This window comes from Tasmannia lanceolata, unplaced genomic scaffold (genome assembly GCF_043159265.1).
Source record: "Tasmannia lanceolata isolate RefF3 unplaced genomic scaffold, GAP_Taslan_0.1 ptg000011l, whole genome shotgun sequence".
In the NCBI taxonomy this organism is placed as follows: Eukaryota; Viridiplantae; Streptophyta; class Magnoliopsida; order Canellales; family Winteraceae; genus Tasmannia; species Tasmannia lanceolata.
In genome coordinates, this window is record NW_027518688.1 from 17,289,247 (window position 1) to 17,303,074 (window position 13,828).

The following is a 13,828-nucleotide window of genomic DNA, read 5'->3' on the forward strand; positions in this document are numbered from 1 at the left end:
CTGGTGCACCTCGTGAATGGAGATAAAAGCTGTTGCTAGTCTGATGTACGATAGACCAGCCGCGAAAACCCTTTTGAGATGGACACTAGCAATTCCCCTATTTTATAATTGATATATTCGCCCCTCTTTTTACTTGGGACTGCTCCCTCTAGCATATTTATTAGGGAAAAATACATATACACCCCTTCAACTTTCTGACACTTTCAATTATAATCCTGGCTTTTAAAAGTCACCAACTACACCTCCTGAGGTTTCAATTTGTATAAGGCAGACCCCCTCAGTTGACATTTTGTCCACAGATCGAAGGGTTAGGATGATCCTATGCAGCTGATTTTTTGGGCACACCCTATCTATGTCAAGGCCCATCAAAAGAACACTTTGGATCATCCAAACAATGTTGGCCCATTGTGTTTTTGGTAGTGTTTGGATACAGTTATGGGGTTTGGAGGGGGGTATGGGGTCATCATTAACATTGATAGTGTTTCAAAAGAGGAGGTTTATCTTATCCAAATTGAAACCTTAGGAGTGTAGTTGGTAACTTTTAAAAGTTAGGGTCAGAGTAAAAAATGTTAGAAAGTTGAGGGGTGTATCTATAATTTTTGAGCAGATTTTGTCTTATTCATTTCATACATCTGAGTTTTCTTCTCTCACACGCAACAGCCGGTGGCAAAATGCCTTTCTGCAATGGTCCCAGCAAATCCCTAATAACATTTGATAGCTGTTTAAATAAAAAAGACAAAATGGTTGTGTGTAATTATTAAAACATGGTAGTGCCAATATCAGTAACGTTTATCTAAGATGTCAAATGAAATTGAAAGTTTAAAAAAAATCAGAGGTGGGTTTTTGTGGGTATTTGGGTGCGAGATTTCGGCCTCTTAGCTGTCAGCGACCGCTTCCACCGCTCTTTCTCCGGCGAAGGTCTCTCTCTCTCTCGCTCTCTAGGGTTAGGGTTAGGGTTAGGGTTTCGTTATTTTCCTCTGCAAGGCTTTGAAATTGTTAGGTTTTCTTTATTCTTTCTCTGTTTTTGAGAAATGAGGTTTTGTTTGGGGTTTTCTTCTTGAACAGATGTATAATTGAACAAGGAGAAGGAGGAGAGAGGAAAAAAGGTTTTGGCTTCTCTAGGGTTAGGGTTTTTCTGGAAGAAGATTGGCCGTGGAAATGAGCGCCTCTAGGTTTATAAAGTGCGTCACGGTTGGAGATGGCGCTGTTGGAAAAACCTGCATGTTGATTTCGTACACCAGCAACACATTTCCTACGGTGAGTTTTAATTTTTTAGGGTTTTGATTAATTTTTTTTGTTCTTTGATTTGGAGAAAATGGTTGTGTGATGATAAAAATTCAACTTTTAGCTTTGCTATTATTTTCATCATTTTTCAGGGTTTCGTGTTTACAGATTCTGAATTTTAGGGTTTGATGACTTTTTTGTTTGATTTGGAGGAAATGGTTGTGGAATGACAAAAATTCGACTTTTAGGTTTATTATTTTTTTTTTGCGTTTTTGGCGTTTGAATTTGGCTGATGGTTGTGGAAGAAAAGTCCCGAATTTTTTAGGGCTATTTGGGTACATGGATTTTATAATCAATCTTGGATTTTACAGGCTAAAACCTGGATTTTGTAAGCTAAAGCATGGATTTTGTAAGTTAAAAAACTGGATTTTGTATGCTACAACTTGAATTTTACAATCCTGGAAATGTACAATCCAGGTTTTAGCTTATAAAATACAAGTTTTAGCCTGTGAAATCCAGGATTTTTCCACCCTAGATTATAAAATCCTTGTATCCTAACATCCCTTAAGGCCGTGTCTGGCTGCCAGGAATTTGTTTTGGTGTGGTGAATGTTGGTGAAAAAGTTCTCTTTCTTTTATTGAAGCTTTTGCTTGAAAAATCCGTTTTTGGGTTCCCATGTAATCATTTTATTTAGGAAGATGGCTGTGGAAGAAAGATCCAATTTTTTTTGGTGCTGTTTGGATACATGGATCTTAGAATCCAGGTTTTTGTTTGAAATGGGTGTAAAATTCTGGATTTTACAATCGATTATCCTGGATTGTAAGTAAGAAATCCAGGTTTTAGAAATCTCTCCCCCCATCCTGGGATTTCTAAAACCTGGAAACACGGGATGATCTCGACGGAAAGAAGGGCGAGAAATCAGAAAATGATGAGCGGTCTCCTTCTTCTCTCGTCTCCCTTCCAGGATTTTGAGGAAATCCAAGATTCTAAAATCTGTGTATCCAAACGGCCCCTTAGGGTTTTTGAAAAATCCGCCTTTTGGGGTTCCACATGCAATTATTTTATGTAGGAAGATGGCTGTGGGGAAAGATCCATTTTTTAGGGTTTTTGAAAAATCTGCCTTTTGGGGTTTCACTTGGAATTATTTTATGTAGGAAGATGGCTGTGGGAGAAATATTAAATCTTTTAGCGTTTTTGAAAAATCCCCTTTTTGGGGTTTTACATGGAATCATTTTATGTAGGAAGATGGCTGTGGGAGAAAGATCTTTTGGGGTTTTACATGGAATCATTTTATGTAGGAAGATGGCTGTGGGAGAAAGATCTAATTTTTTTTTTAGGGTTTTTGTAAAATTTGCTTTTTGGGGTTCCAGATGGAATCATTTTATGTAGGAAGATGGCCGTGGGAGAAAAGATCCAATTTTTTAGGATTTCATATTATGGGTATTGGATTTGGGGAATGATATCACAAGGAAGCCCTTCTTTTGGATATTGATCATTTCATGCTGTGTTGGGAAATAGGATTACGTGCCGACTGTTTTCGACAATTTCAGCGCAAATGTGGTGGTGGATGGAAGCACTGTGAACCTAGGGTTGTGGGATACAGCAGGTAAATTTACTATCCACTCTCGGGTCCTGTTCATTTTTGTTTCTTTATTAGGATTCTTATTGTGGCTCTGATTTTTTATGGAACAGGCCAGGAGGACTACAATAGATTAAGACCTTTAAGCTATCGTGGGGCAGATGTTTTTCTGCTGGCATTCTCTCTCATCAGTAAGGCAAGCTACGAAAATGTTGCGAAGAAGGTGAGATATTCTTGTTTTCTTCTGGAGTATGGACATTATATTTTTACCCTTTTTTGGGATATTTTAAATTTGACCTACTTTTTTTGTTGTCCTCTGTTCTCTCATTCCAGTGGATTCCTGAACTGAGGCATTATGCACCTGGTGTTCCCATAATTCTCGTTGGAACAAAGCTTGGTTAGATTTTTTCCTCATCCCATTTGATTCCCCACATTGCGTTCTTTGCTGTTACTGCTATGCAGTTACATATATGATTGCCTTCTAAGGGTCTGTTTGGGTGTGCAATCCAATTTCATTTCTGGTGCAATTTGAGTGTAAGTTTATAGATTGACGTAAAAATAGCACCCATAATGCAATTGGACTGCACACCCAGTTGGACCCTAACTAAGTGTTTTCACTTTTGTATCTTTTATTTACTTGATCACAATGTTTTCTTGTTAGAAAATTTATCTATATTCTTTGTGTTTCTCCTAGCAAATTGGCCAATATGGCTAAAATTCTTAAGCATCTAGTCTAACATTTTAGGCCTATTTCATTTGAGATTGTGACCACCGATTGTGAGCCCCCAACCGATTGGAGTCAAAATGACATTAATTCTGAGTCCAATAATCGGCTGGAGGGCTCACAATTGGTTGTCACAATCTGAAACGAACAGGGCCTTAGTGTTAATGTCATTGATACTTTTATTAACAGAGATTGACATTGGTGCTGATCTGGCTGCAATAGCTACGCAATTCTTGGCTTTTTTTGTGCTTCTATTAATAGTTCTGTTCATGTGTGTATCAAGGAAAATCCATTTTCTTCTTTAACAAGGCTTTTTCTTAAATTTACCTAGCAATACTAGTTGGAAGAGTAGAGAATACTTTTGGATTTTCTCCTAGAGTTCTTATATGTGTAAAATATAAAGTTAAGCAATTGATTTGGGTGCAATAACCCCGCTTTTATTTATTCGAGTAACTTGGTGAAATCCTTTCATCTTCTGTTCTGGCTAGTGATAGTCTCACGTTGTATTGTTTCAAGGAGTCGAAAGAACTAGATATGGTTTGAAGTCTATTGAAATTTTTTCCATTTTAGACTTTTGGTTTCACTTGGTTACTCAAAAGTTAAAACAGTTTAGCAGTATGAAATTAGACCCTTGTATACTCACTGCTGTGTTTCCACTTTCATTAATTAATTATTCAAGCTAGTTGGACCATGTAACTCACACTCGGAGCTAGGCAGGAGGTAGTATTTCATCAATTTATAATTGGGTGGAGGTAGTTATCGCTGTCTCCGCCCTCATCGTTCCTTAGAGTTGCTAGGCTTAAGTTCAATTTGTTGGGTCGTGATAGAAATGTGATTTGGTGCCTGAGTCCAGGTTGGGTTGGGCATGAACGTAGCTCTAATTGACAATTGTCTTTTGCAAATGAGTTTAACCTTGGCTCAAACCTTCTACTACCATTTTTACATAAAAGACCAGAATCTTATTATGGAAAAGCTAAACCCTTGATGTTCTTCAAAATTTATAAAAAGATTTAATAGTTTCATTTATTTCGAAAATGGGAATTATTTGTAAGCAACACATTGAATTTATCATGCAAGCCACCTCTACCGATTTGGTCAAGCAACATCCTACGGTCTATACCATCCATTGGGTAAGCTAGTGCTGGTAGATCAACCGCTCAAATGATCCTAACCAATGCATTGAATCCCTCTATAAGCCACCTCTACCATTTAATTGGGGCAGCCGTCAACAATCTCGACCATCCTTTTGATATGTTAAGAGTCAAATAAATCAACCAATCAAATGATCCTAGCCATCATGGACTTATCTAGAACCATACCCTTAGCTTTTGCCACTTGTCCAGTGGTTGGCTATTGTTCGGAGATGTAGGACGTCTGATAGGTGTTATTTTCAGGCTACCATGATCGGACATTCAAAATGATAGGTATGCACATGTGAATGATAGATGTGATTTCAACAGAGGCTCCATTTACAATTTATTCACAAGGTCATTCCTCTAACCATCTTTAAAGTATATGCATAAAAATGTATTCTGATGTTCATAAGTTTAAACAAGTACTATTTCATGAACACTGTGTACCTCATCGAATGACATTAACTTTCTTTAAAACCTACTACTCTAAGTTAAGAAGAAAAGAGTGGGGATCAAATTTATTTAACATCGTTAGGTGGTTATTTTCCGGGCAAAGTGAAGCCTTAATTCCTTGAGGTGTGTACATTTCGAGCCATAAGTGTCTTTGAGGCCTATGCCCAGCGAGCGGTGTGCTTCAGATGTACTAGTGGTACACCTCACACGCGTCTTTGGAGGCAAAAACCTTTCGAGTCTCAATAAAGAAGCAAAGGGGGCTGCGACATGTGTGGTTTTTAGTCTATGGACATATACACACACAAACAATTAATCAATGCTTGGCTGCATGGAGGAGGATAAGACTTATTTTAGCAAACGATTCGTATTAATCTGTAATTTGTAGTGGACTTGGGTTAGGTTTGCGTGCATTTATAGTTTGATGTTCCACAAATTTGAGTGGAATTGGAATCCATAAGCTGCGGTGATACTCTTGAGGTTGTGAATGATTTGATTGATGATGAAGGGCTAGGCGCTCGAGGAATTTGACGCTTCATTATCTTTTTCCTTTATGTTGTGTTCTAGAATTGTTGTTGTATTTGCACTAACCATTAACTAATTTCGATATGTTGTAAGTTGCTGACTTGATGGGTACGATCTTTATTATCTTTATCTAATGGTCTTTTGAGAATTTTGTTTTCTGTTCTTTATTGTCTATGTTTACTTTTTATCTTATGTGTAGATGTTATGTGTACTGAGTACTGACTAGTGCAAGTGCTTAGTTACATTTTAGTTAACTATATGTTATAAGGGATTTGCTAGGGACCATCGCGAAGGCATTTTGCAGACTGGCTGTTGCATGAGAGAGCAGCCACATAGGCTCAGATTTTGCCTTATTCATTTAATTTATCTGAGGTGTTTACTCTCTCATGCAACAGCCGGTCTGCGAAATGCCTTCTGCGAAGGTCCCTAAGCATATCACATGTTATAATAAGGACTATGTGCTATATCCAGTTGTGTTTATAATATTGATATGAATTTATTATTTGTGCCTGTAAATTGAAGTACAGATTTTTTCAATATTTTATAATAAAGACTATGTGGTATATCCATCTCAAGCCTTGTCATTCGTCTTCTGGAGGCTTGAATTATTGTCCCTTGCCTTTCGCCTTTAGAACCATTGCATATGTGATAGACTGATAGTAATGAGCCATTGTGTTGCATTGGGCGCCTAGCCTCTACCCTCACTTTTGGTCTAAGAAAATGAGGCCTAGGCATTCTCTGTGGATTATTAGATCATCGTCCAGTTCTAAGAATCAACAAGAATCAGCAGCTAAGCTTAAAAAGACAATCTATTTTATGCCTTGGACTGGAGCATCTAGGAATTTTGATGTTCTGCGATGAAGGCAACATTTTTTTTTTGAATGGTACGATGAAGGCAACACTGCAGTGATATCCAGATATTTGTAGTCTCAATGTGCTGTGTCAGCCATGATAGGACATCAATGCGTGTACCTGATACTGTGTGCACTCTTCTGTTTATCAAATTAACTGTTTCAAGTATACGACACTCATGTCAAATTAAGTGTCATGCTTAGTCTTTGTTAGTGTTGCATGCTTGAAATTTAAACTGTGAATAGAAAAGCGTATAATTAGTATATTAATAATATATATATATATATATATATATATATATATATATATATATAGAGAGAGAGAGAGAGAGAGAGAGAGAGAGAGAGAGAGAGAGAGAGGAAAACATTGGTGCGCTTAAGTGGTTATAACGCCTCCCATTGGTTCTTGTATGTGGGACCCAAACATTTAAACGAATGGGAGGCGTTATAACCACTTAAGCGCAACAAAAAAATGGTCACTTTTCTCATATATATATATATATATTTTGAATGGTATATTAATAATATATTCTCTAAGTTAATTCTACTTGAGTCTTCTAATTTTTTTACGTATATGTGACTTGTGTCATGTCACACATATGATACCCATATGATGGAAAGCGAACCTTGTTATTGGCTCCACTGACTAGTTTCTTAGTTGCATTTGTATGATTTGATCTTCTTCTTAATGTAAGAAGTATGTAAGACTTGTAGTTGTGCCTAGAATTTCATGTTATGTTGAGTTGCATCCTTGTTTGTGATGTATGCCTGCTTGTAGAGTGGTACTCCACTTCAACTAACAACTGTTTTTCAGTTGATTTAAGAATTTTCTAGTGTCAGATTCAGCTAATTAGCCATTTGTTGTGTTACCTTACTGATGGATTGCTTGCTGAAGCACTCCTTTGGCCTTTGTAACATTGTTTTTCCTAAGGTGCATTCTTGTGCATTCTTTCTCATGCGCGGTGTTGGTACGGGGATGAAAGAGGGGAACAAATTGGATGGGCGATCACGTGAGGGTGCCCATATCAAAACAGGAAATTGTCTTCTTTAGGCCAAGCAGTGCTCTTATTATAAGTGCCCCATGTTTTTTGAATGATATTATTAAAGCCCCATGTGATTTAACAAATTACTTGTTGCACCTTGGGTCTACTTAATGGAAAGAATCTTACTGGTTGCTTAAAGTACGATGAGGCCCACCATAATCTTACTGGTGGAGAAAAAGTAAAGAAGATAAAGTCAGGAAGGTAAGTGTCATATTTTAATTGGGTTACAAGTGCTATATTCGAAACTCGACACAAGAATCTGTGTCCACAAATCATTTTCTTTTCAAAATCCCGATGTGCACGCAAAAATCATGATTGTATATACTTTCTGTTTTAGCCGTGTCCTTGTTTATAAATTTTGTGGGTTTGCCGTGTTCGACACTAGGTGTCAGTGTCCACAAATCATTACTAAAACACACCCTAGCTCATCTATAAATATGTAGGCCTATGGCCCTTTTCCATGATGTTTGATTGATAATTGATTAGCATTTTTTAGCCTCGTGGTCCAAAGCTTGGGATGCCCTTCAAATACTCTCTCTCTCTCTCTCTCTCTCCTGCAAAAATTGCAAACTGAACTGCCTGCAATCTGCCACGGCCAGACAGCCTTCAAATTATAAAACGTGTAACACCTGCATCCAATCCCAACAAATATTTTGATTCTCAAATGTTGTCAGAAGTACACCCTATGCCACCACCAGCGAAGAAACCATCAATAACCTGTCCCTTTCCCACACCCCTAAAACATTGCAGACCCCTCTCCTTCAAAAGAAACCCATCAAGTAACCTAAAAAATTTACCTGTATCTGGGAATCATTAAAGGAATAAGGTTGAACATGAGGGGTTTAAAGGGAACAAATAAAGTAGGGGCTGTGATATGATAGTCATAGAGTTCTTGGAGGTTGAGAAAAGGGATTGAAAAGTTTCAGATTTAGGACTGATTCTAGAGCACTAGGATTTGGTAGAATGGATATTGTGGGGTCTGAACAAGGTGGGGGAATATCAAATTCTAGGAACTGGTTATAGGATTTAGTTAAAGGTTTTAGCAACACTGGATTAAAGGAAATGGCAGAATGGAGATCGAATGGAATGAAGGAAAGAGAAGAAAATGAAAAATTGATGGAAAAGAAACACAGATTCAGCTACACTAAGGTTGGGCGGTATGTCGTGATCGGATTCAAACGATTAACTTCCTTCGAAAACGCGGTATGTGGCTTGTTGACCATTGCCCCTTATGCTTGGAAGATGGTGAATCTGTGGGTCATCTCTTCTATTGTTTTTAATCATGTGAGGAGATCCGCTAATGGGGAAGCTGACTCCTTGGCTAGGACTGGTGTTAGTCTGTTGGGTTTGGAGTGGTTTGATTTCTCACCTCCTTGAGGGTTTTCTTGTTTTCTTTGTATCATTGTAGTGTCTTGTATTCTTTGGGGTGGTCCATCTCGGCCCTCTCCCTGTTTAATGAAATTATTTTGCCATTCAAGGGAAAAAAGAAGAAGATTCAGCTACACTAAATAGAAGAGAAAATGCAGGAAATAAATACATCAATTACAGAAACGCAATTGAGAATCACTCTAGTATGACACCTAGAGATAATACATCACACCTAAGAAGGCTTCATCGCAAAGCTGAGAGCGTACCGAGTAATTCTAGTTATTTATGTGATTCATGTATTTATTTCGTCCAATTTCTCTTCCATTTATTGTGACTGAATCTGTATTTCTTTTCCATAAATCTTATGCATTTTCTTTAGGTGTGACGCCGTGAACATATTAGAGTGATTACTGGCTTCGACAAAAGGCTGTATTTCTTTTTCCATAAATCTTATGCATTGTCTCTACGTGTAAAACCGAGAACATATTAGAGTGAATCTAGTATATTTATCTATTGTGAAACTTTGATTATTGTATTTATTTCCTGCAATTTCTCTTATATTTACTGTGGTTGAATCTGTGTTTCTTTTCCACAAATATTTATTTTTCTTCTTTCTTTGCGTCATCCTATTCGATCTTCATTCTATCATTTACCATCATCTAGTGTTGTTGAAGGTGTTTCTAGAATTATCCTATTCGATCTTCATTCTATCATTTACCATCATCTAGTGTTGTTGAAGGTGTTTCTAGAATTCCAAACTTTCTCCACCTTGTTCGAAGTTCAAATCTATGCCACAAGTATTATCTCTCTCACATTTTCAAAATATCACGATTTTATCTCAACATTTTGATACAACAAAAAAATTCCAAAATTATCTTGAGATGTTAAAAATATGGCGTTATTTTCTATTTTTCTCATTTACCGTGAAAATGTCTCGCTAGATTATATTTTACAATATTTTTATTTTTTATTATTTCTTAAATTATATATTTTGAAATTATTTTTATTTTCTTGCTGAGAAATTTCTGGGAATGATATTTGTGACTTTGGTTCAAACTCCACCTTAGTTATCTATTTCGTTTCGTTCGTCCTTTCATTTTGGTCAGTGGAACAAAACATTTCAGCTGATACGAAACAAAATTTATAACTAAGAAGAACCCCATACTATCCATTCTACCAGATCCTAGGGCTCTAGATTTAGTCCTAAATCTTAACCTTTTCAATCCATTTTCTCAACAATCAAGGCCTCTATGGTTATCCTATCACGGCCTCTAGATCCATCCTGATTCCTATAAACCCGTCAGTTCGGACCTTATTCCTTTACTCATTCCATTGCCTGGATCCAGTTTTAACTGAAACCCAATCATAAGAATGTATGAAACTTTTTTTGTAGTCTGTTACTCTGTTCTCCTTTTCACTTGCATCATTTATGTTTCTCACATTGAAGTTGTGGCCATGCCTTTTGATCCTCAAGATCACTTTTGATTAGACCTTTCATCAATCTCCTTGTGGAGGATGGTGCCCCAATTTCACCTCTAGAAAAGTTATGAAGTGCTCCTACCCCTCTCAAGGTTCATGCTTCTTGCTGGATGGTGGCACTCGACCAATGATGTAGACTATTGAAGAAAAAAATTGTTTGGCTGCTATGGGCATGTAGTGTAGACAAGTGGGAGGAACGGGATAATCATCTCATAGGGTCAATACATGAAGAACAAAAAGTGTGTAATTTGGTTCTCAATTGGCTTGGTGTTCTTGGGGTTTTCCAGGTACTTCTATGAACCTTTTTAGTCAAGAGAAAAATACTATTTTATGATTGATCATTCCTATAGGAATTTGGAAGGGGCAACCGAATAGATCTTTGATGATGTTGGAAGGAGGGAACCGGAATAGATCTATGATGATGCTCACTGATCTGGAGTATCAAAATCCTTATTATTTGATGGGATTTTGCTAGAAAAAGGTTATGTCAGTTTTGGTTCGAGAATTGATTTGGAAATGGTTCAACTATGGTGAATTTCTTCCGGGCAATCTGGGCCCATAGCTGCAGGGGCGTGATGTTTTTAGGAATAAAAGGTGAAATTTTCTAATGTCATTTCCGGTCTGTTACGTATCAAAAGCTCTAATTAGAAGACAAGGCAACTGTTGTACTTTATTAAAAAGGGCAAGTGTTCTTATTTATTAGAGGACAAGGCGACTGCTGATGGCTCAAGCTTGGGGAATCCGGATCCCTCAGGCATTGACGGACTGTTAAGGAATGAGAATGGGGAGGTGATTTGGGCATTCAGTGGCCCAATAGGGGTGGCAGACTCTAATGAGGCGGAAGTCCGAACCATTCATCAAGGATTTAAGTATCTTCGAAATGAAGACTTAAATAGGATGGTTGTAGAAGGGGACTCTCAAGGTCATTAGGTGGCTAAAAGACTCAAACTCTGTTCCTTGGAGGTTTGCCGCTTTTTTCTTGATGAGATACAGGATAGGATTGGATCCTCCTTGATATCATTTATTCACATATGGCAATCAGCAAACGGAGAAGCTGATAAGCTTGCTAGAGAGGGTGTAGCTAGGGAGAGAGTGGAGCTCTATGACTTTTTTCCTCCCTAGCTGTTGCTGCTTTTGTTATTATTTCTCTTTTGTTCTTTTTCCTCTTTATCTATGTAATCTTCGGGACCTCCTCAGTCTCCGTTTTTTCAATTATCTAATCTCACCATTCAAAAAACAAAAAACAAAAAAAAAACAAGGCGACTGTAGTTCCGGATGACCATTGAATAATCTTACCTATCCAATTGATGCCTGCATATGGGTGTTTAAAATAAGTGGAGCGAGAAGTTGACAGTAGTTCACTTTTCAACAGGTTAAAATCACACGACTGCGTACTAATTTTAAATGACAGTGATGTTCTTATGCTTGTTTAGAATCTCCCAGGTCCAGCCATTGACTTGCTTAACTTGGCCTTCTTTTGGCTTTAACAAAACCTCCTTCGACTTTTCCGGATCTACAGAAAAAATTGCTGCACCAATCACTGACTCACGCGAGCCAAAACAGTTTTACCTTGGGCAATTTCTTTTTTAAGAAGGGGTTTTACCTCTACTCACTCCCGGTCATCATAGACGTGTGCTACATAAATATGGGTATGGCAAAAGGCATGGTGCATGTGACCAATGAGTCAGGTGAGCCATGGTAACGCCTCGGTTTTGTGTTCCTTGCTCTTTACAGAAGTACGGTTCTGGTACAAGATTTTAGTGATAACTACTTTTCTTTTCATATTTTTTGATACTTAACTATTTTTCTTTTGGTTGTAATTTACATAACTTTGGTCAGTATATCAAAATTTTGACCAAAGTGCATAGAGAACGGAGAGCTAAATTCGGCTTGCTTGAACGTTCTGTGTTGTTTTTCTTCTATGCCCTTGAATTTATGGGCTATGATTTTGAAACTATGAACAAAATAATGTTGCTAGTCAGTATGAGGAACAATTTTTATTTTTTTATGTTGATGGAATTCAAAATATGCAAAAAATATTATACATGAAATCAACTACATGATTAAATGTTCCTTCCCTTTATCAACTGTTAGGTTGATGTAAGTACTTGATTGCTTTGAAAGCTTTTCAAACGGTTGTTTCTAGTATCCCACGCCCACATGAGTGATGATATATCCACATTCATTTGTTCTGTTATTGGCACTCCATTTGTTTTACATTTTTCATTGGATGTTACCACATTCCTTAAAAGGCTATTAGAAACCAACAAAAGAAGTTTAAAATAAAGAGATGAGTTATAAAAAACAATGGACAGACATCATCTCCCTGTAAAAAAAATGAAGCCTCAGTTATTATGTTCAACCTTGAAGTTTATTGAATGAATACCTATCTCAGTACCGGTTGTTGTAGATTTTCTGCCTACCTTATCCTTTTTTTTTCCTCTCAATGGGTTTTTACACCTAGAATTGCAAATATTTATCCAGTTATTAGCTTAAAGTAAACTTTAATGTTCATCTCCAAAAAAAAAACTTCAATGTATTTTATAATTTGCAATGGTTTTGTTCACAGATCTTAGGGATGATAAGCAGTTCTTCATAGATCACCCTGGGGCAGTCCCCATTACGACTGCTCAGGTAAGACTTTGTTGCAACCGCTACAATATTGCTTCTATGTTCAATTGCACTGACTTTATCTCCAAGTATATTTGGTAATCCCTTGGCTTTTTATTGATGTGAAGGGCGAAGAGCTGAAGAAGCTGATTGGAGCTCCTGCCTACATTGAATGTAGTTCAAAAACACAGCAGGTAGGCACGGTGTACCCTCACTTCTCATTTGATGCATAATGCCCTTGTTAATGATGTAGTTTTGGGAACTACCTGTTTTATGCAGAATGTAAAGGCGGTATTTGATGCGGCCATTAAGGTAGTGCTTCAGCCTCCCAAGCAAAAGAAGAAAAAGAAGAGAAAGTCACAGAAGGGTTGTTCTATTTTGTGATCAAATAATAGGAAAGATGACCCACCAGCCATCCTTGTAGTCTCTCTCAGGCCTTGGTGTATAGTCTCAACTGACAATGTTAGACCTCTGAACGCATCAGGTGATTTGTTTCGCTTTCTCTGCCTTCTTGTTATGATCTGTAATCGACTTGCGTTACATTGTTACATTGGTAGCATGCGACCTTCTTCGGAGAGATTTTCTCATTCACGGGAATGAGAAAGATCCATCTGAAAATATTCTCCTGGACATGGTATATTCATATTTTGTATCTTAATTTAATACTTCGAAGGCTTGACTACGTTGCAATCCTGTTTAGTACCCTCGTCTTAAATTCCAGAAGAACACACACCGAGTTATATTCACTGAAGATTGATTCTAGAAGTCAATGTGTTGAGTACTCAGTATGTTATGTGGCTCCTTTTTTATTTACCAAGTTTTATACTCTTTTTCTTCTGGAA

General features: G+C 37.4%; 1 protein-coding gene across 1 annotated transcript; it reads left to right on the forward strand.

Annotated features, from left to right (window-relative positions):
• The first annotated feature begins 761 nt into the window (after positions 1-761).
• LOC143886511 (rac-like GTP-binding protein ARAC3) lies at positions 762-13,828 on the forward strand. Its single transcript, XM_077390512.1, has 8 exons — positions 762-918; positions 1,066-1,257; positions 2,743-2,830; positions 2,917-3,026; positions 3,137-3,200; positions 12,946-13,010; positions 13,115-13,180; positions 13,266-13,828. Exons 2-8 carry the CDS (start codon positions 1,159-1,161, stop codon positions 13,368-13,370), a joined length of 597 nt encoding a protein of 198 aa, XP_077246627.1. The 5' UTR covers positions 762-918; positions 1,066-1,158; the 3' UTR covers positions 13,371-13,828.

Bases quoted from the DNA above. Each gene is read 5' to 3' on its own strand.
- LOC143886511 (XM_077390512.1), top strand. From the start codon at position 1,159: ATGAGCGCCTCTAGGTTTATAAAGTGCGTCACGGTTGGAGATGGCGCT. The intron at 3,027-3,136 runs GTGAGATATTCT...CTCTCATTCCAG, and splicing joins ACGAAAATGTTGCGAAGAAG to TGGATTCCTGAACTGAGGCA. The intron at 3,201-12,945 runs GTTAGATTTTTT...TTTTGTTCACAG, and splicing joins TCTCGTTGGAACAAAGCTTG to ATCTTAGGGATGATAAGCAG.